Consider the following 25,414-nt stretch of genomic DNA (forward strand, 5'->3'; position numbering starts at 1 on the left):
ATGGGGCGATTATATCTTTCTTAATGTTCCCATGCCTTAACTCAGGGTCTGGAACGTAGAATAGTCATGATAAATGTTTGTTAACCAATTCCCAATTCTGATGCTTCTTAAGATGTCCAATTTAGGAATCCATTCCATTTCACACCATATTCCTATGCCTTCTGCTTTGCCTTACATACAAAAGCAGTCTACACATATCCACAAATATAGCAACTTAGTGGGGGGGGGGATTGATTTATTATATTATTTATTCTATCATTTTTCATCCTGGTTGCCATCAATGCTCTTTTCCTTCAAGAACCCTCCCATGTCCATGCTAAGAACACAAGATTTCTTGAGAACTAGAACCACAGAAATTCTACCTGATACCTAAGAATTAACCTAAAGTGAACCATAAAACCAAGCTATGCTAACCAGTGCTATTCTTCACAAGGGAGGTCCAAGAAATTTAAACAAAATGTCAGACTGAAGCTGCACTTAAGACATTAGTTGGAATTCCGGTTCTATTGTTCATTACTCATATGATTTTGAATAAATCACTTCCCCTCCCTGGGACTCAGTTTCTTCAACTGTTTTTAATGGAGTCCTGGCTCCAAATGAAACAAGTGAAGCACATGATCTGAGCCACTTTAATCTTCAAATCCTCTGATCCTTGATTTCCTTCCAAAACCAAAGACTGACTGAGAAATGAATATAGAAACTCTTTAAAATAAGAATTAACTGTAAAGGCCACAATCCAACACGCTATACAACATTGGAAAGATCCTGCTCCCAACCCACAGTTCCCCCAGTCTTTACCCATTGTAAAAAAAAAAAATTCCAAAACTTTGGTTCAAGTTTTGTTCAGGGTTCAAACCCAATCCTGATCCTTTCATGATGCCTTTGAAATGAAACCCTCTCAGAATAGGATATTAATATGATTCATTACCCCTGGTGTGTTAGGGTGGGGCTAGAGAAAAAGCAAGAAAGTCAAAAAAAGTCCCTCCCTCCAAAAAAAAAAAAAAAGATCATAGATCTTGGGAAAAGTGCCATTACATTTACTGTCTATTGCCAACACGATCTGGAAGACCTCAGACAAGGATTCCAAACCTGTTTTTAAGACTGTAGAATATTCGAGAAGCCAAAGCTTTGAACTTTACATTTCATCTCTTTAAGGCAGGGGTTCTTACCTTGGGTTTCATCAGCTCATCTTTTATTTATAATATTGTGAGAGTTTTATTTCTATATAAATGCTTTTCTTTTTCATTCCGTGTATTTTTTTTTAATGCTTTTACATTCAGAATTCTGAGATGGGGCCCCACTGGCTTTCCAAGATTGCCAGAGGGATCTATCACACAAAATAGTTTAAGAACTTTTGCTTTAAAAGGGAAAAAAAAATCACCCATGTACTCTATTATCCCCAAATTACTGTTTGGTTTGGTCTTTTTGAAGGGGGATGGTGGCAGAAGAGACAGGATGGTATCTGGAGGGCAGATATATCTGAGGGATGAGTAGAATCTCTATAAGCCCCAGACATATATTCAGACAGGGAACAGTATCTTGGCTCTGCAAAAAGTTGTGTTTTTTTTTTTTTTTTTTAAGGAGGGGATTATCTTGAACCTCCTTTATGGGGGCTTTTTGTTTATTTATATAAAGTGCTTTTTTTTTCTTTTCCCTTTTTCTATGAGTGTGGAGCTAGGATGAAATCATTTACAACTGATTCTACTTTTAAAAAAACAAAAGAAAAACACCCCATGATTTATGCATTTTTAGGAAAGGCTAATTTTCAAAAGAAATCTGAATTAGGAGACGGTCTATGGAAAGACATTCCTACAAACTGGTTAGACAAGAAGTTGTTTGGAAGAAGAGTGCCTGGGGGCACTTAGGGCAGATGTGGGCACAGCCTATTGGAAGAGGGAAGGGGAGGACAGGACCAGCGGCCCCTCTCCTTTCACCAGCCCAGACAGTATTCACATCAATGATGACTCATCTTTCTTGGTCCCTTTCCCCTGTGGAAAGCCCTGATTAGGAAGGATTCATCTCCATTTAAAAAATCTACAGCCTTTGTATTGGGCGTGTATGTGTGTGTCTTTCCCCTCCAAACGGGAGGGAGGAAAACAATCTTATAACAGAAGTTTCAAATGTACTTTTTGGGTAATTAGGAAGAAAGTCTTGGGTCTCCACAGAGAACCATTAGCCAGCTCCCCAACAAGGAGCGGAAGTTATCTTGCGTTCTTTGAGATGGGGGTGCCTATGCTTGGGGAACCTGCAGGATTAGTCTTCAAGAGGAAAAGGATAATTCATCTGAGAAGCAGTTGGAGCTCAGGATTAGAGAGTCCTGTGACCCTTACAAGAGAGTGTTTGCCTTCCTCTGGTACCCTAGATAGTCTGGCACAGAAGGTCTGCCATGATAAAGATTTGCTGAAATGAATATGAAGGACTTTGTATAGAAAGGAAGGAAGGGCATGGGGAAGGGGAAAGAGGGAGGGGAAAAGGGGAGGGAGGAAAGGAGAAATATGTTCAGGAGAAATATGTTCAGGAGATGTTTTTAGGGATTATTAGAATTAAGGAAGTCTCTCCTTCATTCTTTCTTTTCCCCCTCTTTAAGCCAGAAATAAAGGCAGGAAAAGAGTCTTCTAGTCCTGTCATCAGGAAATAGAAATCATGATGTGCCAATAAAGCTGTAGTGGTGGAAAATCCCATGACACCCCACCCATCTATCTACAAAAGAGGTAATTTTTTTAAAGCCAATTTTATAAGGTCGTATAGTGCTAATTAAAAAAAAAGTAGGCTGCTTGTCTTAATAGGAATCCAAAGCATGTAAATGAAAATTAAAATGGAGTTTTTCCTATGAGTTTTGCCTTATTGGAGTATGCCTCAGTTTCCACATTTGTGACAGGAAAGAGAATAAAAATTTTCACCATATCTCCAAAGACTCTTTACTTTGGGTAAAGGGTGTGCAATCATGAATGCTAGCTATCAATGGAATGTTTATTTACAAAGAGAAAGCATGAGGAGCTACTGCAGGCTGTTAAGAAATTCTGTTTTGATTTAACATGGAAGGCCATTAATAGACAATGGAGACCCAGGGCACTTTGGCTTCATCATCACAATATAGGACCAGAGTCAGACTAGAAGGTGGCAGAGATGCCCTCTGCTCAGACACAAGATGGTGGACCATGATTTTATTCATTAGAACAACATAATTATATCTTTATCTGTACATGTTTTATATATGTGCATATATATAGGCTTTATTTTTATGTATATAAGTGCATATGTGTTTTGTGAACAATGTAAACATATATGTGAGTATACAGATATATCTATTCATGAATGTGTATATATATATTGAGAGTGAGTGAGTCAGGGGACGAGAGGAAAAAAGTGCATTTTCAAGATTACTCACAGAGCCCAACATACCCGCGTGATTAGTAATAAGCTCAGAGGCTTCCTCTAGGTGCTCTCCCAGCCATGGCTCTTTCTCTAGCTGCAGCGGCAGAGTTTGGTGAGCACACAGGTCCCAAAATAACCGAGGTTCCAAAATTGCCAAGGCCAAGTCAGCCATGGCTCCTAGCTGGGACCATCTACTCAAGAAGAAGTGCCGGCAAAGGTGTTAAGTCAGAAAGCATTTCTTAAGGATCTATCATGTTAAGCAATCATTTTACCAAGTGCTGAAATACAAGGAAAGGTAAAAACATGTTCCTCATCTTAAGGGGGTTCACATTTGAATGGGGAAGATAAATTGCCAACAATGACCCAACTACAGAATCCATCCATGGTCAACGAGAGGCAGCTTCCCCAAGGGAAGGCATCAGGGAACTGAACTGACTCTAAGAAAGAAACACAGGAGCCATAAGGGGGAATGTCTTGATAGGAAATTTTCATAATTACAGGAAAAATTTTCACATTTAGGGGATCATCACACCTCCCCAACTCCACACCCCTACAAGCACAAGCAACCACATACATTCACACACCCTCCCATCCATCCATCCACCCATCCATCGACACACACACACACACACACACACACACACACACCCTTCCATCCATCCATTCATCCACACAAACACACACCCATCCATCCAGCCAGCCAGCCATACACACTCATATCCTCCCATCCACACTCACACACATTTTGTCAGACAATTTAATGGAAAGAGCATTGCACTGTGAGATAACAGGGCTCTGCCTTCAAATCTCATCTCTGACACTAATTCCAATCTCCTCACTTAGGTCATTTTCTCTGGTTGTCTCCCATGTCTGGAAATGTTCTCTCCACATTTGTCTCCCAGTTTCCTTAGTTTTCTTTGAGCCTTAGCGAAAATCCTACTTTGTACCTGTAGCCTTTTCCAACTTCCCTTAAATCTAACGTCTCTTCTCTTTGTGTTATTTCCAATGTATCCTATATATTGGCTATTTAGACATCGTTTATGTGTCATCTCCTAAGCAACTTGAGCATGGGAGCTACCTTTTGCCTTAGTTCAGTGATGGCCATGTAGCAGATGCTTAATTGCTCATTGGCTGACAAGCTATGTGGCCCAGATACTTCATCTCTCTGTGACTTAGTAACTTCATAATTCAAATGAAGAAAATGGTAGCCGTTTGCTCCACAATGGCCTGGCCAGTGTTTTGCAAACTTTAAATATCTCTATAAATACAAGTGATGATTATTGTTTTTGCTGCAATGATCATTTAAATGCTTCTTGGACAGAAACTTGGGTCATGACTAAATCACTCCAGACCTAGGAAAAGTTCTGATTTTTTGTGTCTATAGATTCTTTGCCTACAAGAAAGAAGTCAATATTTCTAAACACATTATGGCTCATGTCATTCTCCAAATTCTTAAAATTCAAATTAATGTGACATCTATTCCTTCCAGAGAGAGACAGGACAGAGACACAGAAACAGACAAAAAGACAGAGAGACAGAAATACAGAGTGAAGAAGAGAGATGGTTAGAGATAAAGACGGAGACAAACACAGACAGACAGACAGTGAGGAAAAAGAGAGAGAGAGACAGTCAGAGAGAGAGAGACAGAGACAAAAAGACAAAGACTGACACAGAGAGACAGACAGACACAGAGACAAAGAGACAGAGACACAGAAAGAGACAGACACAAACAGAAACAGACAGAGAGAGAGACAGATACAGACAAAAGACTGAGGGACAGAGACAGAGGGGCAGACAGGCAGACAGTGAGAAAGAGATGGTCAGAGACAGAGAGACAGATAAATGCAGATAGACAGAGACACAGACAGACACAGAAAGAGACAGAAACAGAGAGACAGACTGACACACACAGAGGCAGACAGAGAGAGAGGCAGACAGAGAGAGAGGCAGAGAGTGAGGAGTGTGTTGGGGATGGGGAAGGCCATGGGGATGAGAAGGACATCAGCTGACCCCTGGCAGTGAGGCCCAGTGGAGCGTGGCTGGCATTTTGAGGAGGGGACAGCAGCCTCCCAGGGGCCTCTAGGTCAAGTTCTGAACTTCTGTGGGTCTCTTTTTGTGCTTTTCTGCTTCCTTCCACTTCTCGTGAGCACAGCCCCCACCCCCAGAACCCCCAGAATGTCTTTGGCAGCCCTGCAGAGGTTGGACTATAGACAGGTGTGAGGCCCAGTTGCCCCAGGGCTCTTATTTCCAAGACCCCTTCCCCTCCCCCTTTACCCCCAGAGAGAGGGGGAGGGGGGGAGGGAGGGAGGAGGAGGAGGAAGAGGCCTTCCTTTCAAAGGAGAGCCAGCTTGGCAGCCACCTGGCCCGAGGCAGCACATTCCCCGGTGGCCCAAGCAGCAGGTTCCCCAAACTCCAAAGCAAAAGGCCAAGAGCCCCCCGCCCCGTGCAGGGAGGGGCTGCCACCTGTCAAGTGATATTTGTGAGTTTGTGGAAGGGGGAGCAGAGGCTTTTGTCCCTTTCTCTGAAACGCCCTGTTTGTTCAAGGTCTGAAGCGCATACCTGGGCCTCAGGTGAGGGCCCTCTTTGGGAACAAAGCTTTGGGCGCAGGTTCCCATTTTCTTGGTCCCCTGGTGGGGATGGCAGAGAGGTAATGAGGGAGCTCCAAGGGACTGGCAGGTAGGGCTGCCACCTACTGTGTCTTCCTCAAGTTTTCAGTCCCTGGAGGCCAGCCCCAAGCCTACTTCCCAACACCTGGAATGCCAGAGACAGAGACCCCCTCTAAACTCCTTAGAGTAGAGCAGATAGGACTCGGGAAGGAAGCCTTGACTTTGGACCCTGCCTCAAATCTTCCCTTGCTGTGAGACTCTGAGAAAGTCCCTTAGCTTTCTAGAATTTAAAATCCCCATAAAACATCCCTAGTGTCTTCTAAATTGAGGGACATCATTGGACTTTGTGACCATGAAGATCCATTCTGTCTCAGTCTCTGGTCCTTGCAAGGCTGCAGGGCTCATTTCCCAAACTGTCTCAATGGGATCTTCTCTGCTCACTGTCCACCCCCTTTCCTGAGCTAGGAGTTAGCCCTCCTCCTCTCATCCTCCCCCCCCCACAACCTATTGGCCTCTTCCCTTCTGATGTTGATTATCACAGGCTCTCCTCGCATGTTCCTCCTTCCCAGCTAGGAGATAAAGCATTTGAGGGCATCTTCCAGAACAGAGAAGGGCAGCTACATAGAACACTGGCCCTGAAGTCAGGAGAATCAGAGTTCAAATCTGACCCCAGACACTTCCTAGCTGTATGACTTTGGGCAAGTCACTTTACCCTCATCGCCTCTCATCCAGAGCCATCTCCAGTCGTCCTGGACCCAGATGACTCTGGAGGAGAAAGGAAGGAAGGGAGGGAGGGGACTCAGCACAGCACTCCCCAGTCAAATCTAATTCATGAGCTCATCTTGGAGATGCCATGGTCTTCTTCAAGAATGAAGGACAAACATCACCATAACAGAGAAGTGTCAAAGTCTAGTTGGGAGGTGGCAGGGGGTAAACAACCTGGCACACCACAGACACTTGAATAGAGTAGGGACTTGATGCATGACGGTTGAAATGACCTCCTCTGGCACATACTGTTGTGAGTTCTTAACCACGCATACCAGGTAAGTTACAAGTTACAAATGAGTGGCTAATTCAATTGGTGGAAGGAGATCCCCACACTAGGAGTGAGTGACTTTTGCCTCATGTCTCCTTAAAAAAAATCCATTTCTTAGAAGGAGCACTTTGCCAATAAAGGAAACTCAATAAGTCCTTATTAGATCAGTGAAGAGCAGAGGATGGCGGACAATCTGGTCAGTGAAATCTCAGCCAGCGGACTCCTCCAATACATGTTCTACTTCAGTTGTTTGATGAAATCCGCAGGTAGGTTGAGCTCACACCCATTTCTCTTTTGGAAAAGCCCAGCCTTTGGTTCAGGGAGTGGGGAATCTTTGGGTTTGACCAAGGGGCATGGTTCATCTTGGTTGTGCTCAGGAAATGTTGGGCAGGTCCCAACCTGACAGGCCCCAAAATCAAGGTAAAGGGGAGAGGTCAAAAAGAGGCAGCACTTGGGAGAGCTCCCCACCTTCTTGGTGTTGTCCAACCAGGACAGGGCCTGAGCTTTCTGTGGCCAAATGGGGAAACTCAGGGCTTTTTTAAACTGGATAATAGTTTGCCAGGCTCGCCACGATTTCATCCACAGTAGCCCCAAGGTGGAGCCTTCCCCAACCTTTCCAAGGCCACCAGTCCAGAGGGACAGTTCAGAGCCTAGAAAGAACTAGAAGCCGTGTCTGGGGGACTCTGGACTTGTGGCCATTATGCTCAGGAGCCTCTCTTGCTTCTTAGAGCTGAGCATCCACCATCAGTTAACTGTTATCATCTGTGCGATCTTCAAAGGTCACGGCGTGCTCATCACACCAACACAGAGGCCTAAGGCAGAGGCATAAATCAGATTCATGGGACACTGGGGAACAATCCCATTCTATTGCATGACCCTCAGCCTGGTTCAGGATTCCTTTCATCTTGGAAGAGTGGAATTCCTCTTGTTGCTGTTGTTCTGACTCTGTGACCCTTTTGGGGGTGATCTCGGCAACAATACTGGAATGGTATGAACTTTCCTTCTCTGGTTCATTTTACACAAAAGGAAACTGAGACAAACAGTGAAATGACCTGCCCAGGACCACAGAGCCTGGATTTGAACTCACCAAGTTCCTGGTGCTCTATCTACTGCTGAAAGCCATTATATGGTCTGGGGGGATAAAAAGCACTGGCTCCAGAGTCTGAGGTCTGGGTTTCAATTCCATTTTCTTTTTTTCTACATCAATGGCTTAGAGATCATTTCTTCTCCCTGGCCCTCAATTATCTCTTCTGTAAAATGAAGAAACTGGACTCCATGGTCAAACAAAGTAACATTTTGTGGATTGGCAGTCTATTTAACTGGAAGGCATCATGGGACGGGGGAAAGATCTGGGTTCCAATCATGATATTGTCTGTGTGACCCTAGACAAATCACTTCCACTGTTCTTTTATAAAATGAGGAAATTATACCACAGGGAGTTTCACTCTGATCACTGGTCCGAAACACCCATGATCTGTGAGACCAGGAGCAAGTCATATAACCTCTGCCTGCCTCAGTTGCTTAAACTGTAACATTCTTAGGGTGCCTACCTCCAGAGTTGTGAAAATTAAGTAAGATTTATAAAGTGCTTAGCCCAGAGTCTGCTCCAGGGATATGAGCCAACCTTCCTTCTTTGCTTCTTTTCTCTCTCCTTTCTTTTTCCCCTCTTCTTCCTCCTTTCCCCCTTGTTCCTTCTGTTTTTCCTTTCCCCACCTCCCTTCCTTCTTTCCCTCCTTCCTTTTTATCCTTCTCCCTCCCTCCAGTCCTTCCTTCCCTCCCCAACTATCACAGAGCATATAGGAAAGAGGGAGACCACTTGCTGGTGACTCAGTAAAGATGTTAGTTTTGTTAATCAGGAGAAAATAATAGGAATGTTAAGAAGTGGAAAGGGTTTTTTTTTTTTTTGGAGGGGTGGGAGATAAGGATTAATTCTCTGAAGTCATACTGAGTTGGAGCGGCCCACAGGAAATGAGGCCACTAAGTAATACAGTGGTTCAAGGACTGGATATGCAGACAGGAAGAGTTGGGTTCAAATTTTGCGTTGACACTTGCTAGTTGTATGATCCTGGGCAAGTCTTTTAACCCTCTCTCACTCAGTTTTCTCATCTAAAATAAGCTGGAAAAGGAAACAGCAAAACCTCTCCAGTATCTTTGCCAAATAAACTTCAAATGGAGTCACAAAGAGTTGGACACAACAGAAACAACTAAATAACTACGTCCTTCTTCCCCCTCCTCACAGGGACATGGGTTGCGTAGTTATATGTGAGACTATGGACCAGGTCACCTTGCATAGGGTAGGATATCATGGTTGCAATATGAAGAAATCTTAAATTGTGTCTGACTCTTCATGACCTTCCCCCACATGCTTTTCTAGGCAGATAATAGAGTTGCTTGTCATTTCCTTTTCTAGCTTCTTTTGCAGATGAGAAAGCTGAAGCAAACTGGGGCAAATGAGTTGTACAGGGTCCCACAGTTAATTTGATTTGAACTCAAGTCTTCCTGACTCCTGGCCTGGTACACTATCCACTGCACTACCTGCCTGGCAACGGATCCCATACCACTTGTTTTTTTTTTTAGGTGTTTTTTTTTTTTGCAAGGCAAATGGGGTTAAGTGGCTTGCCCAAGGCCACACAGCTAGGTAATTATTAAGTGTCTGAGACCGGATTTGAACCCAGGTACTCCTGACTCCAAGGCTGGTGCTCTATCCACTACGCTACCTAGCCGCCCCCTCCCATACCACTTGTTAAAAAGTTCAGGTGTCTTGAATGAAGATATGGGAGACATGCTTGCCAGTTGTCTAGGTGACTCAGAGCTGAGGCAGAGAGAAGGACCATCACATCCAGAGTCCCAGAACAGAGGAGTGAGCCCCAAGTCCTTGAGCCTATACTAAGGCTCTCAAATCATCCAAGCGACTCAAAGCAGCCCTTCTTAGGAACAGCAGACTGCAGCCTCCAGTGGAGTAGGCAGTAGGCCATGGCTGCTAAAAAAGGGAAGACCACTGCAGCATCCTGATCGAGGGAGAGACTTTCCCCTGGACTCAATACCAGTCAGATGATGTCCCAAGGAATGTGCTCCCCTCTAGACATTCACTTTCAGAGAGCCATCAAACTCAAGTGCCTCTGATGGAGGACGAAGAGGACTATACAGAGGGGTCTTGCAATTATCTTCAAGAGTCAGGTAAAGGAAGCAGAGATGCTCATCCAGGGTGAGGACTTATTCAGTCCTATAACCTGAAGTCAATCAGAACTTGCAAGGCCCCTGGTCATGCTCCACTCCCAGTTCCCTCCCTACCCCTATGACCCCATGCCAATAATCCCAATGCACAGGACAGGGAGATATGGAAAGATACTCGCTTTGTCATCTGTGTTGTCTTTGATGGCAGCAAAGGCTAGACAAGTCATCAATTTTGTGCATAGTTTATAGAAGGCAGAGCTATGTGAAAAGTTAGTCAAAATGAGATATGAATTCCTTGGCTTCACAATTTTCTTTCCCCTCTTTTAAAATTTCTGACATGCCTTGAGGTGTCTACAGAATCATATTTCTTGAAAATTGGGCAAAAGTTTGGCTGAGTTCCCAATTTTAGCACATTATACAGAAGCTAAACAGAATTTAGTTCCAGGATGTGAGGCTCTGCACAGTTGCAGTGTGACTTAACTACTTGGGGGTATGCTTTATGGGTATCCAAAGAAGGAAGCTCCTTCTGTATACAGAATGGGATAGTAAGGTACCAGAGGACACGAGCCCCTTGTCTGGAGAGGATGCTAATGGATTATCGTCTGTGTATCTTGTGGCAGACCATACATCACTTCAACATTAGCTTGAGAAGTCTTATTATCGTGGAACTTTTTAATGGAGAAAAAAAAATTATCCCCATCTCTAAAAAGTCAAAGTTACAAGCAGTGTTGCTATTGATTGTATAGAAGTAGTGGTTTTTATTTGTTTCCCTCTAACCCGGTCCCATCAGCCAACTTGAGTACAAACATTACCCACAAACTGCATCTTAACAGAAAGGGGAGATTGAGCCCATCAACCTACTCAGAGCTTTATTGGCCATGGGGAAGCTGGCTTATCCCTAAGCCCAATAAGTCATATGGGCCTGGGCAGAAACAGACAGATATAAATGGGCAGCTCTAGGCAAAACAGTGAATTAGGTCAAGATACCTTGACTATGACTTTCATCTACAACTGTTTGACTCCTGCCCTGGGGCCTCAAGCTGAGCAGAGTCCCACTTGGGAATCCTTGGCTAGCAACCCCCTCCTTTCCTGATGAAAAGTATTAAGCCTGGGGTTTTATTCCCTTTGAGCCTTACTGGTGATCTTTTTTTTTTCCAATTCTAGGTAGGGTATTATAGCTGAACTGTCATATCAACCACCAAATAACATTTGCATTGCATCTTTCAGTGCCTTAGCCAAAGGACCATAGACTTAGAATGGGAAGAACAACTACATATTATAGATGAGGAAACTGAGGCAGAATTTAAGTGATAGGACTTGATCTCACATCTTCTGATTGCAGTCAGTACTATTTCTACCACACTGTGTGTTGATCCTGAGCTTCATTTGATGGACCCTTAAATCTACATCTGGAGCTACAGCTACAGAGATGACGAATAAGTCCATATATTCTCTTTGGGAGTTAACTGACGAATCGCATGGATAAGACAAGGGCACAATCGAGGATATGATACGTGCAGGGGAAAGGTCCAGACCCAGTCCTGGGACAAGTAGAAGAGAGGGATTCAATGGAAAGAGTGCTAACTCTGGTTTCAGATGTTCTGGGTTCAGATCTTGACTTTACCTCTTGTGGAATTTTATATTTCTTCTCCCTGAGCTTCAATTTCTTCATCTGTAAAATGAGTCAGATGATAAGACTTGGAAGGTCCTTTATTAATCAATGATTGTTCTTTTAAATGGAAGGGGGCAGGGAATCAGAAGAGGTCTTTCTGGAAGAGGTATTACCTCAACTAGACTTTGAAGTAAGAAATTTTAATATAGACAGAGCACATTGGAGGCTTCAGAAACAGGAATACTCACAATGTGACAGAATGGTTTTCAATGGAATCTTGGTTTTCCTTCTTATGATTAAGGTTCATTACAACCACTGCACTTTTCTGAAAATCATGAGTTATGTGCAAAACCAAAGACTCATTCACAATCCTGATCCTTCAAATACTCAATAAATGAAAAATCATGGAACGTTCAAGGTCTGGGGGAAGTGGTGGAATCTTTAATCACCATAGCCGAGGCACAGCAAATGAACTGAGGGACCCTAACCATGCGGTGACCACTGAGTTCAACATCAACTGTCTTTCCCTATTTGTGATAATGGCAACAATGGAATGGTGACAAAAATAATCCATGTAATATTACAACCTTGATGTCTTCACCAATTATGTAAATTGGTAATCATTTATTGGATACCTCCCTGAGGGTCTTCTGGTTACAGGAACTGTATGAAGTATGCAGTGTGATGCCTGTCTGAAGGAATGACCAACGTTTTCCTCCCTAACAAACCATTCCTATTTTTGTTAATAAGTAGCAAGCAAAAACAATCAGAAATCACAGAGGAGACTTCAGTCAATGTCTAACCACTGAAGGAGAGAGGTGAGGACTAAACAGCAGAAATTCAAAAGTGTTATTGAACTGAAAGAGAAGAAAGGGCCAGTCAAGGAGAAGCACAGGACCAAAATACATCTTCAAGATGGAGACTCATTCCTTGCACTTGATTGTAGAGAGCCAACTGTAAGGAGTCTGCTCTCCCACGATGGGAAGCTCTCATTGCTTGCCTGTGTCATTGCTTGACTATGTGGTCAGTCATAAATTATTCTTAAATAGATTGTCCATCTGGTATGTTATCCTCCATTAGGTGTCCAAAACAATTATGATTATGATTATAATAGTTCATATTTATGTGACACTTTAAGGTTTACAAAACACTTTATGCTTAAACCTCACAATATTTCCTGATATGAATTGGGATTTGAGCTGAGGGAGCCAGATGTGGAATCCAGACTTGACTCTGCTGCTTACTGTTTATGCTCATCTGCCACTTGGCTTCTCCATCTTTAAAAAGAGGACTTTGGACGAGGGAATCCATAAGACCTCTTTTACCCCTAAATCCTATGCTTGGCCCTATTCCTCTATATATAGAATAGGAAGGACATAGGTTTTCTGCTAGATTTAAAATCAGGAAGACCTAGGTAGGAATTTCTCTTCTGACACAGATTAACTGGGGGGACTAGAAACAAATGCCTCCATGTTTGTTTGCCTCAGTCTCTTCCTCTGAAGAAAGTGAGTCATGAGACTAACAGTTTCTGATTTCCTGGATTATCAGGAGGTTCAAATGAGGTCATATCATTTATGTGTTCTGCCAACATAAAATAACGCCCCCAAATGATGGTTATTAACAATAGTCCTCCCCCTGCTGAACCACCTGCCCCCTCTGGTGTCATCCTTGGTCAGATCCTATTTGGACAAGGAGAAGCAAATAGCAGATGAAGGACCCGCCCCTCTCTACCACTCACCCACATTGGGTCACTCAAGTCGGTATCTTGCATGCGGATACAATTCATGCTGATCTCAATCTTATTTGTGGTGCCATTTGCTGTGGGCTCATCCATAAAGTTCAAATCAATGGGCTGTACAGAGCATATTGGCCTAGAAAGGAGTTGAAAGAAAATAAACATTAAGAACACACGCCCATACAGAGAAAACCAAGAATCCTCATGACCTCTCATGAGTTCAAGTAGAAAAGGAGCAATATTGAATGTGAACTCTTCCACCTGACTTGACTTATCTGCTATACAAATGGTGGGGGGGGATGTTATATAATCAAGGACTTAGAATTGGAAGGGAGGTCAAATCCATCAAGTACATTAAACATCCCCAAAGGAATCAGTGATGCCTTCCATTTAAATATTCCCTCCAAGTGTATTGTGGGTATATCTGTTCATTCTGGCACAACTGTTGTTTATGCTTCCCTCCTTATTTCTGCCATGCTCATCACCACCAGAGCAGAAAGAGGCTGTAGAGGATTGAAGTTCACATATTTTTATCTAATCCAGTGATCTTTTGCTGGCTAAAGATTCCACAGAAAGACTAATCCACTGATCAAGAGTCTTGGAATACTTATATTGGATTGACAGAAAATCTGTTGGATTTCATTTAGGATCATAATTAGAAAAAAAAGAGTCTATCCATCCACCTCTGCCAGCTTATCTGTATGCTTTTAGCCAATGTAGGGCCCAAGTCCAGGACCATTATTCACCTGTGTTTGAAGCATCATCTGAAGAAATCAGTTTGTTTTTTCTTATTTTAAATGAGTGACACACATAGCTTTAGAGTGGATCCTGAAGGGTTTTCTTTTTCCTGTTTAACTTTTTTTTGTTTTCTTTCTCTGTTTTTTTTTTTGCAAGACAATGGGATTAAGTGACTTGCCCATGGTCACACAGCTAGGGGATTATTAAGTGTCTGAGGTCACATTTGAACTCAGACCCTCCTGACTCCAGGGTCAGTGCTCTATCCACTGTTCCACCTAGCCACTCCTCCTGTTGAATTCTTTAGAGGTTGGTAGCAAGAGCAAAGGAGAAATTGAAGATTCGGCCAACTTAAGCCAGACCCCAAAAGGTGGCACCATTGAAGCCTTTTGAAATGTACATTTCCAAGTGATGGGTACTTATTGTTTCAGCATCCTGCTTCCCAGTACAAAGTCTGGCACATGATAATTGCTTAAGAGTGCTTATTCAGGGAAGTCCTTCCTTGGAAAGACAAGCAATAAGTGATTGCCAGAGATGAGCAGACAAGGCTTCTTCCCCCCTCCATTTTACCTGCCTTCCTTATGCTTAGCTCCTAGAGGGCAGGTTCTGTCTTTTGCCTTTCCTTGTATTCCCAACAATCAGCCCAGTTCCTAGACCCTTGTAGGCTTAATGTCCGTGGATCAATGATATCACAGGGTGATGTCTTGTCTCATTCTCTAAATGAGGCCCAGTAGCAGAAGTCATCAGCCTCACTCTCTTTGCCAAGGTTATTATGCATATTGAAAGGCAGGGCAGTTTTTCTGCGATTTACCACCCTCTGTAATAATTGGAAGTGTTCATGCGACACTTCAACATCATTCAGAGCTGCTTTGGAAGATAGGACTTCAGAAACAATTAGTGTCTTCTATTTGAAATTACAGATGCATAGACAAAAGAAGAAACTTGTTGGGGGGATGGGAAGAGGGGCTTTCTTTGATCTTCTTGGTTATTATTTGTCTTTCATTCCCAAAGACGACCATGACATCAGGGAGGTGACACCATGACATACCCTTGAATTGGATTTGAGTGGGGTGGGGCAAGACTATGCTAAGTCACCAGTCTCACTTTCTCCTCTGGAGTCATCTGGGTCCAGTGACCAGGGATGCATAAGGACAACTGGAGATGGCCCCAGGTACATTGGAAGAACCTTGGACTTTTTAGGCTACGGTTTTTAACAGGTCTGAGCTTGACTGAGGCTCCACCCAATTCAGAGATTTAGGTTAGGTAAAAAAGGGAGATAGAAAATGACCTTTCTAATCCAGTTCCCTCCTTCACCTACCCCTCCTCTGGGTTTCTGGCCAAAACAGAAACATTTTCTATTTTTCTTTACTCTGAGCTAATTAGGACCCAAACAATGACCAAATCAGCTTGACCAATCAACAAGAGCCAGAGTGATTTGAAACCTGAAATCCCAATATGTATTTCCAGGTATCAAATGTACAATACAATACATTGGGCAGAGTACCTGTAGGGAAGAGAAGGGAGGAAGGGAAGGAGGGAGGGAGGGAGGGAGGGAGAAGTGAAGGGAAGGAGGGAGGGAGGGAGAAGTGAAGGGAAGGAGGGAGGAGAAAGGGAGGAAAGAGGAAGAAGGAGCTGCGTTGCCCAACCTGCCAGCAGTGGGGCAACCTCTACTACTCACATAGATTGTTGTTTGTCCTTCATTTTCAAAGAGGACCATGACATCATGACATGGCAGTGAATGTTCTACTTGGCACAATAGGAGTAATAGGTAAAGGTATAGAGAGGATGCTTTAGGTGTGATACCAGAGAGAAGTTCCCAGTGTACCAGATGCAGTCCAGAAGGGCGCCTGACAGTTGTGTCCCTCCCCATACCACTCCCACACATAACAGTAAGGGGCGTATTGTGTTCTATGCTCTTTTGGCTAGGACTGTATGTCACTCAACAACTGGTCCCACCCACAAACCACTCCCAGTCATTCCAGATTCAGGGTTTGACTCATTTCTACCTCAGAGTCCATGGTGAACAGTTTCATAAGATTAAGCATTGCCTCCATGAAGCTGAGAAAGGGAGGCTGGTGACTTTACACACTTCCTCCTTCTGCCCACCATTCCCAGCATATTAAAATCCCACCATCATCTTCCTGACGTTATGGTCCTTTTCAAAAACAAAAGCCAAACGACATTTTCTTTTTAAATAACCAAGACAGTGTTTGAAACTTGAGAGTGTTAGAATGGTGAACCATCACCATCACAAACAGAAATAGGTGGCCATAGGAGCTATGTGATACCTTCAGTGAAAGACTTGGCTGCCATGTTGCCTATGGAACAGGACCATGTTGCATGAAAGATTTGCTCTATCCTTGGGATTCAAGGGAAGCTTACTACACATCATTCTTCTACTCATGATTGGCCAAGGTCCCCCAAGTAGCAAGTAGGAGAACTGGAATTTGAAGGTAATGGTTCTAAACTCATCTTTCTTTCCTTTTCATACCTCTGTCTCTTAACTTACTTCACTATATTAGTACATTTTCAGGCCATTTTAATCACTCCCCTTACTATCAATTCAACATGAAGTCAACCAAAATATATTATGTAAAGTACAGGAATTGAGGAAAATTCATTGTTCGTCTACTCAGGTAGCCTTATGTCTAGTTAAGTCATAAATCTCTCTGGACCTCAGTTTCCTCTCCTATAAAAGGGAAATGAAAATGTTCCTGTTGAAAGGACCAGAGCTGGTGCAGCTAGGTTGTACAGTGGATAGAGTACCAGCCCTGGAGTCAGGAGTACCTGAGTTCAAATCCGGCCTCAGAGACTTTATGATTACCTAGCCACTTGACCCCATTGCCTTGCAAAAAAAATCTAAAAAAAAAAAAAAAAAAAAAAAAAAGAGGACTAGAGCTGAACAGAAAGTTTGACCTTCAAATACAGGTCTCAGGTGGAACATAAATAGCTGAGGAGAAGGGTAAATTATGAGGGACTTAATGATGATGAACTGCATGTATTCCTGCGTAGAAAAGTGATACTGATAATACACATGAAACTTCTCATTTAATAGAGCAGGTAGAAGGAGCTTTTATAGATACAGCACAGGAGAGAACTGAATTTGAAGATACAGTGTAAAAATGGAGTCAATGGCCAAAAGGGAAATGTGCTGGGAGTAAGAGAAAGGAGAGGTTGAATAGGCTAAGATATTTCATATAAAAGATATTTTTTTTTGCAATGAGTTTTTGCAATGGTATGGAATGGGGAAGGCAAGGGGGAATGAGGGAACCTTCACTCTCATCAGAAATGTCTCAGAGGGGAAACAGCATATACTCAATAGGGTATAGACATCTAGATTAAAAAAGGAGAGAAGAGGAATGGGTGGGTATGTGAGTGATAGTGGACAGAGTGGATCATAGGAGAGAATAGTTAGATATAGCACATTTTCTTTTTTACTTTTTGCAAGGTGCTGGGATTGGGTGGCCTGTCCAGAACCACAGGGCCAGATGGTCTCTGTGGTAAGATATGGGCTTAGGGCCTCTTGACCCCCAGGGCCAGTGCTCTATTCACTGTGTCACTTGGCTGTCCCAAAGCACATTTTAGAGGAGGGACAGAGTGAAAGGAGAGAGAAAATATAATAGATGGTAGTGGGGAGGAATGGATGGAGGGATTACAATCAGCAACAGCAACTATGGAAAAATATGGAAGTAACTTCCATGATGGACTTATGATAAAGAATGTGATCCACCCGAGACAGAGCTGATGGTATCAGAACACAGACTGAAACATATTTTTTCCTCTTTCTTTTAGTGCTCATGAGGTTCTATGTTTTTGTGGGGGAGGGGTAATTATGTTTACTCTTAAACAAAAATATTTTAGTAATGAATAAAAAAATTGTAGTTTGAACAAAGACCAAAGGCTATTTTTAATTAAAAAAAAAAACAACCAAAACCATTATCTTATTACGTAATTTTGCTCTCTTTTATTTTATTTTACTTCCTTAAGGATGTGATTTCTCTCTCATTCCATTCAATTTAGACCAATGTATATCATGGAAACAATGTAAAGACTAACAGATGGCCTTCTGTGGGGGGTGGGGGGTGGGAAGCGAGATTAGGGGGGAAATTGTAAAATTAAAAATAAAAAAAATGCACTGTGATGAAAGACACAATGATGAAGGCCTCCATATCTGGGTACAGGTGGTGCAGTGGATAGAGCAGCAAGCCTAGAGTCATGAAGATCTGCATTCAAATCCAACCTCAGACACTAGTTATGTCACCATGAACAAATCAATTAACTTCTGTTCCCTTGGTTTGCTCATCTGTAAAATGAAGATAATATTAGCCCTACCTCACAGGGGCGTTGTGAATATCAGATAATTATCAGGAGCTTAAGACGGTGTCTACCACAAAACAAGTGCTATTTAAATGTTAGCTATGGAGCTGAGGCCGATGGAGCAGAGAAAGAGTAATTGAAAAATCATAAAAAAAGAATGAATGAATAATTGAATATATGGCATAACTCCTGGTGACTCCTGGTGTGGGACTGAGTTCAGGCTCTGCCAGTGACCATCTGTGTGTCCAGAGGGCAAATCAATTGAATTAGCTGAACCTTAGTTTCCTCCCCTGTACAAAAAAGGTAGAATAACAGGGTCATGAGAAATTTTGTTTCCTAAGACTACATCAGGAATGATAATGCTCAGAAACAGAACTGGAAGGGACATCCCCTACTCCAACATCTTTTTATAAGAGAGGAAACTGAGGCCCATAGAGGACAGGAACTTTTCTACCTACTTGTCTTTGTCCACAGTCCCAACAATCTGGAACAAGTCTACTAGACTTGTGTCTGGTCTGTTTTACAGATTAAGGAGAGATTGGAACCAAGCAAAGTGGGAGATTTAGACTGCATATGAAGAAAAGTTTCTGAACATTGACTTGTTCTAAAGAGAAATGGAAGCTCTAAAGATAGTAGAGCTTCTAAAAAAATAAAAACAAAGATCGTAGAGGTTCTTCCTCTCTTCCCTCTAGAGACCTCCAAGAAAAAGTGGGCTACTGCTTGTTGGGGGAAGACTTAGCCAAGTAGGGTTGGACTCACTGCTGTTTGAGGTTCCTCTCCAGTCCAATTCTGGAATGATTTCACCCTGCTTTCCTGTCCACACCTGTTCAGCTTTCCCACTTTGCTTCCTGCTAGACTGAATCTAGTTTGTTGACTGCTGTATTTGAGATACAAACCAAAGGCAGAGTCTTCAGTCACACAAAAGATGCCTTCCCACCTCTTCCTGTTCTTTCTCAGGAAGAACAAGGATAATATGACATGAAGAGGAAAAAAAAATACCTTTTGCTTGACTCCATCAAGTATCTCTATCAAAATGGAACCACGTAACAAGGGAAAAGAACTCCTGAGGGATGCTAATCCAGGTAAGACCAATAGTTCTGGGTAGCCCAAATTCAGGCTATGTTTTTATAATTGGTCTCCTCATAAACTTGGAACAAAAATAGAAAATTCCATGGGACAGAAAAGCAGGACTGGGTGGGACTACTTGGACAGACTGAGACACTCAAGATTTGGAGACCTGACAAGCCAGGTCATCAGAGGAATCACTGAGGTTATGACTGTGAGCAGCCAAAAAAGAAGATATGGGGGTCTTCATCATTGTGGCTTTCATCCCAGTGCATCATGATAAGCAAAGACAGATGACCAAGAAGCATAAAGGAAGGGAGTTAGTGGAATGGCTAGCCCAAGGATGAGACTCAGATATAACCTGGATCTCCCCAAGGATGGGAGAAGGTAGGGACACTGTGGTAAGGAGCCACAAGAACCTGGAACAAGCATTAATGTTCTCTTTCTTAGGAATTCCCAAATGTTTTTGTGGTTTTTCAGTCATTTTAAGTTTTGTTTAACTCTGCATGACCCCCTTTGGGGGGGGTTTCTTGGAAAAGATACTGGAGTGATTTGCTATTTTAAAGACAGGGAAACTGAGGTAAACAGGGTAAAATGACTTGCCCAGAGTCATACAGTTAGTATGTGTTTGAATTAGATCTTCTGACTCCAGATCTACTGTACTAGAATTCCCCATGTCTAAACTTTAAGATCCAGCAAAGAATCTGGGTTTATGTCACAGTTTTGTTATTTACTCATTTCTTACATGTGCCATTTAAGGATGAGTAAACGGAATGGAGAATGTTGAACGTGAAGAGAGAAGGGTCAGGGATGGGAAAATCCATCAGATGAAAGAGAAACAGCTGTTTGGCTCCAAAAGGCCAACAGCAGAAAGTTTCAAAATTGCACATTTTAGAGCAATGTCAGAAAAAAAACTACCTAAGTGTGAGCTGTCCTAAAGAAGGTAACGGTCTTCGGCTTCCAAAGCCTACGTTGAAGTCTCAGATTTGTTAGTTCTTGACTACAAAGTTGGAGCCGTCACCTTCTATAAACCAGGGGATCCAATAGGTTTTAGGACACTACAAAAGATGATTGCTGTACAATGGATGTTGCTCTCCAAAGGGAGTTATTATATCTTGTAAAATGTGGGAAAAGATGGATAGAATTGGAAGAAAAGCTCCAACTCAATTACAGGAAAACAAGGTGGAAGGGCTTTGGACAAAAGAATCACACAGAACGGAGAGATGGTCATGAATACCTGCATTGGTTAGGAAGATTTGACTTATCTGGAACTTAAATTGACTTCTTTGTACCATCTCCATTGCTTGGGTCTGCCTCTGGGGAAGTAGTGGTGGACTAAGTACCCAGAGGCCCTTCTGAAATATGAGTTTGGTGATGATGCCTTCTGCCAATAGGCAAAGAAATTTGCCAGAATGGAGCTCACTATTATTTTCTAGGTTATTCCAATCCTTAGTAACAGTTTGTGTATTGGACTTTAGAATGAAGGAACCCTGAGGTGAGGAAGCTGCATCCACATCTTCTGTCTACATTCTCACAGTCATGGGGGGGGGACTTTTAAACCCCAGTCTTTCTGGCTCTGAGGTCAACTCTCTTTCCCCTCCACTATACTGTGTCTGATCTTATACTACTGTGGTCTTCCCGGGCCACCTGGATTGGAGAGCCCATAAATCCTCATAGCTAGAGATGAGGAGAATGAAGGCTGGCCACGGTGGAGTTGGGAAGTCTCCATGGACTAAAAAACAATAACAGTGAAACTGCTCTGACTCAATTCATACCTGTCCAAAAGACAGCTGCTGGCTCTGGATGACTAATATCTCCTTCTGCCCTCCAAACTATCTCTGCCATTCATAAAGTTCTGCTCAGCGAAAAACATAGATCAAGCAAAGCCCCCTCTCTTGTAGGGAAGCTGCATTTCTGCTGAAGGAAGCTTCACAAATTCTGGGCTCATTGTGTTGAGGTTTTTGGTTTTGGTTTTGGTTTTTGCAAGGCAATGGGTTAAGTGGCTTGCCCAGGGCCACACAGCTAGGTCATTATTAAGTGTCTGAGGTCAAATTTGAACTCAGGTCCTCCTGACTTCAGGGCCGGTGCTCTATTCACTGTGCCACCTAGCTGCCCCAAAGGTGTTAGTTTTTAAACCTTAGCCAAGTCACATGGGTCTCAGTTTTCTCATCTGAAAAATAGGGCTAGTGTTGGCCTAGATGTTTAAGATTCTTTCCAAGAAGAAGATTCATGATGTTTTTATCTGGTAACTTGGTCATAAAATACCAAATAACATTGTTTTCTATGTCTTAAAAATAATGTTTGTGAAACCATTTTCATTCTGACTCAGTCTACTGTAAAACCAGAAGTCCAACAACATGAGGAAACCTGCCCCAAACTACAATACTACCAGAAACTAGATGAATTTATCCATATTGCAGATGCTGCAGTCAGTTCAATTCTACAATCAATTCAGTCAACAAGGTGATACAGAGTGGGGAGAGGCCAAATCTTCCATTACCACATGTCTAAGTCATGCCTAGAGACAGACTTCTAGTCAACGATCAACGTGCGAAAGACCCAAAATCAGTGAATTGCATTTCTGTTTAGTTTTCTGCTAAAGAGGCTCACACTATTTAAGTAAAGTCACTATCTTGTTGATAATCCTTGGTGTAAAGGACTATTTGGATTTCACATGTTTTCCATTTGCTACAAGGCAAATGAGGTCCTCTGTGAGGCTCCCATGCCTAATGAAGGCAGAGGGTTAAAGAAGTCAGCTCTCGCAATAGAATTATAAGCATACACACAGGATGTGAATTTTCTGTTGTCCACCCAGTATAAGTATTGGCAATGTTAGTTGTAAATTAGACATTTCTCCCATTATCTCCCTTTCTTATGATTTACCAGTCCCTTTCATGAGTATACTCACTGTCCTTCCCTAGGAATTCAGTTACCTCATACATATTTCACTCACTCCTCTGACTAAAATCTGCCCTCCTGAGAAATCTTTGAAACATTAAGCCAAGGGAATGAGTTTCTTCTCTAATTTTATATATCAGAGTGTGGAGTGACTTATACAGATATGGGGGGGCGGTAAATTAGAAACCTTCTAGAGACTCTAATAACCATGCCCATTTTTTTTTTCCTTTTAATTTTGGTTTAACAAGTAAGGTAGGGGAAGAATTTCTGACTGAGTATAGAAGTTAGCTGGGGAAGGGGGGACTGGAAACTGTAAGGAGGATTAGGGATCAGAACAGGAATTCTCTCTTAGTCTGCTGTTCTGATACTTCATTAGAGTTCTCAGGTGACCCCAGCAAGCCAAGTTGAACAGAGGTCATGTCCAGTCAAGGATGGACCGCATATCTGTTATCTGAGTACTGGCCTGGTCGAGGAGGAGAAGGAATACAGGCAGCTTTTGGCTACAATCCTTTTCAAACACCAACAACTAAGTAACAGAGAGCTCACAATCTGCACTGGTGGAGAGAAGACCAAAAATTCCGAAATGAATCATCGTTTGCCATTGTGGTGAATAGATTCTGCGTCATTTATTATAGTTTTTTCCATTTATCACATTCTTAGTAGGACTTAAGTCTTGACTGAGAAATATAAAACCTTTCCTCAAGGAGATGATAATCTCTCTAGTCAAATGTTAACAATTCTTTGGCCACGAAAACAATCATTTCTGGAACTCTGGAAGAATTTTTCTCTTTCCTGGGCTAAACCACCAGTGTATGGGACCTGTCCTAAATTGCCCATTTTCTGAGCCCTCTTGGTGGTCAGACTCATGACTTCTCTAATACTTACTGATCCAAGAAGTCCCAAATGTGCTGGAAAACTCCGGGGCTGAGGAATTCGCTTGTCTGTGAACTCTGGGACATGGTGGATCGGTAGTAGCTTTCTTTCCAGGAGAAATGGGCAGGAGTGTCCACAAACCTTAGAAAGAATCCAAAGTCATTGAGCATTAGCATTGGCTTCATGAGGCTGAATAGTCACAGGTGATATATTGCAAAGAAGAAGATAATCAATGATGTAACCTCAATCAGAGAGAGAGGTTGCCTAGTCTGATGGGAAATCCTGGCTCCATACTGGATTATGGCCCCCAGAAACTCTTTAAGACTAGAAAGACTAGAAGTTCAATGTACTGATGAAATAAAAAATAAAAAATCTCATAACAGAATAAGAAAATTTCCAGCCCAGAATGGAACCTCAAGTTTCATCTGGCCCCACCCCCACCTGAATAAGGATCCCCTCTCCATTGATTCCAATAAGCCAGTGTCCTGCCTGCTTAAACACTTTTAGAGGAGAACCACCCACTCCATCGTGAGGCTGCCTATCACACCTTTGGGCAATCTTTATAAGTGTCAGAGACAGTTTCCTCCTTTCAAGGCAAAATCTGCCCTTGGTCCCTGGGTCAAAGGCAGAAAGAAGAGGTTACAGGTTCCCAGAATCCCAAGATGGTAAGGAATCTCCAGGGTCACCCACCCCATCCTGACCTCAGGGAGAAACCCTTCCTCAAAATGCCTCCAAACTGTCTTCCGAAGCATCCCCTGTGGTCCTTCAGTAAGAAGGAGCTGCCTCCTGCCAGCCCATCTCCCAGAGACTCCAACTCTCGCTGCTCTGTGTTGGGAATCAGACATTCCCTTTGTTTGGGCTTTAAAAATAAAACCAAGCTCTTGAAGGTTCCTCTGTTGGTGCTCCAGTCTCATTATTAATACACTATTTTACAGAAGCCTTTTGCTTAACAAGGATCCTCGTGCCCATCACCACCCTTAAGGTCATAGAAAGAATTTTAGGGGAGGTAGTTTCATTCCTATGGTTGTCTTGTCTCCCCTCCCCTAGCCCTAGCAATGATGATCTGTTCAGTGTTTAAAACACCTTTATTTCACCTTCTGAACCTGAAACCATCATAACAGAATTCGATTTCCTGAGGTGTGGGGGTGGCTGGGACTTAATTGGAATTTGGAATGAAGGTTTAGGCTCCAAGGCTCAGCCCAGAGCTACACTTTTTTTCCACTGTCAACTGAAAAATTGGTTTCTTGCTGGTTGCCTTGTTTTCTGTTGCACACTCAAGTCTACAAAGTTGTTGCCATGAGCCAGGATGCATGGGTCATGGAGAAGGGAAGCACCGCTATTACTAGACCTGGAATGTCCAAGGTTAAATACCACTGAGGAACTCCCTCCAGTTACTTGATAATGGCCAAGTTCCAGAACAGGTCTAGATCACCTCAGCAAAGTGCTCAACCTTTACTACTGTCATTATCCACATCATTAGACAAACACTCATTAAGTCCCTACATTGTGTAAGACCTGAAGGAAGTAGGGAGAATCTGCCTCTACATCCCTTCCTCCCATTCAACCCCTTGGGCTTTTGGCTGCATAAATATCTCAACTCCTGCCTCTACTATTAGCTTAGACTAATGGTTGACTTTCTTTGTCATCAGACATTCCCATTTCCCTTCCTCACCTCCACCCCACTCAGCCCCATCCCCTAGCTGCTCAATCTTTATGGTACCTTTGCCTGTTCCCCATTCTCTGGTACTCTTTCAGGCCTGAGGTTGGAGACTCTCTTGCTATTCAGATTTCACAGGACTCTTTGGTCCCTCTTTTTTATCCAGATTGGCCTTCCTGCTATTCCCTTTATATGAAGTTCCATCTCCTGCTTCCGTTTCTTTGCTCATTCTCCCAAACTCTTGGCCTGCAATGAAGGCCACCACCATCTCCACCAGTCATCTAGGCTCATGTTGGTTCTCCTTGAACCTCTTCCAATCAGGGCTTGGTGC

The 25,414-nt window shown here is 42.8% G+C and overlaps 1 protein-coding gene across 4 annotated transcripts in view; it reads right to left on the minus strand.

The window, feature by feature from the left end:
- Positions 1–25,414, minus strand: part of TP63 (tumor protein p63) — a 226,886-nt gene that overhangs the window by 137,923 nt on the left and 63,549 nt on the right. For all 4 annotated transcript variants that reach the window (XM_074190651.1, XM_074190650.1, XM_074190653.1 and 1 more), the window contains exons 3-4: positions 23,439–23,567; positions 13,542–13,674 (exon numbers count right to left, since the gene is read on the minus strand). In XM_074190651.1, the coding sequence (XP_074046752.1) occupies positions 13,542–13,674; positions 23,439–23,567 (262 nt within the window). The remainder of the gene's footprint in view (positions 1–13,541; positions 13,675–23,438; positions 23,568–25,414) is intronic.

Source organism: Macrotis lagotis, chromosome 6 (assembly GCF_037893015.1).
Source record: "Macrotis lagotis isolate mMagLag1 chromosome 6, bilby.v1.9.chrom.fasta, whole genome shotgun sequence".
In the NCBI taxonomy this organism is placed as follows: Eukaryota; Metazoa; Chordata; class Mammalia; order Peramelemorphia; family Peramelidae; genus Macrotis; species Macrotis lagotis.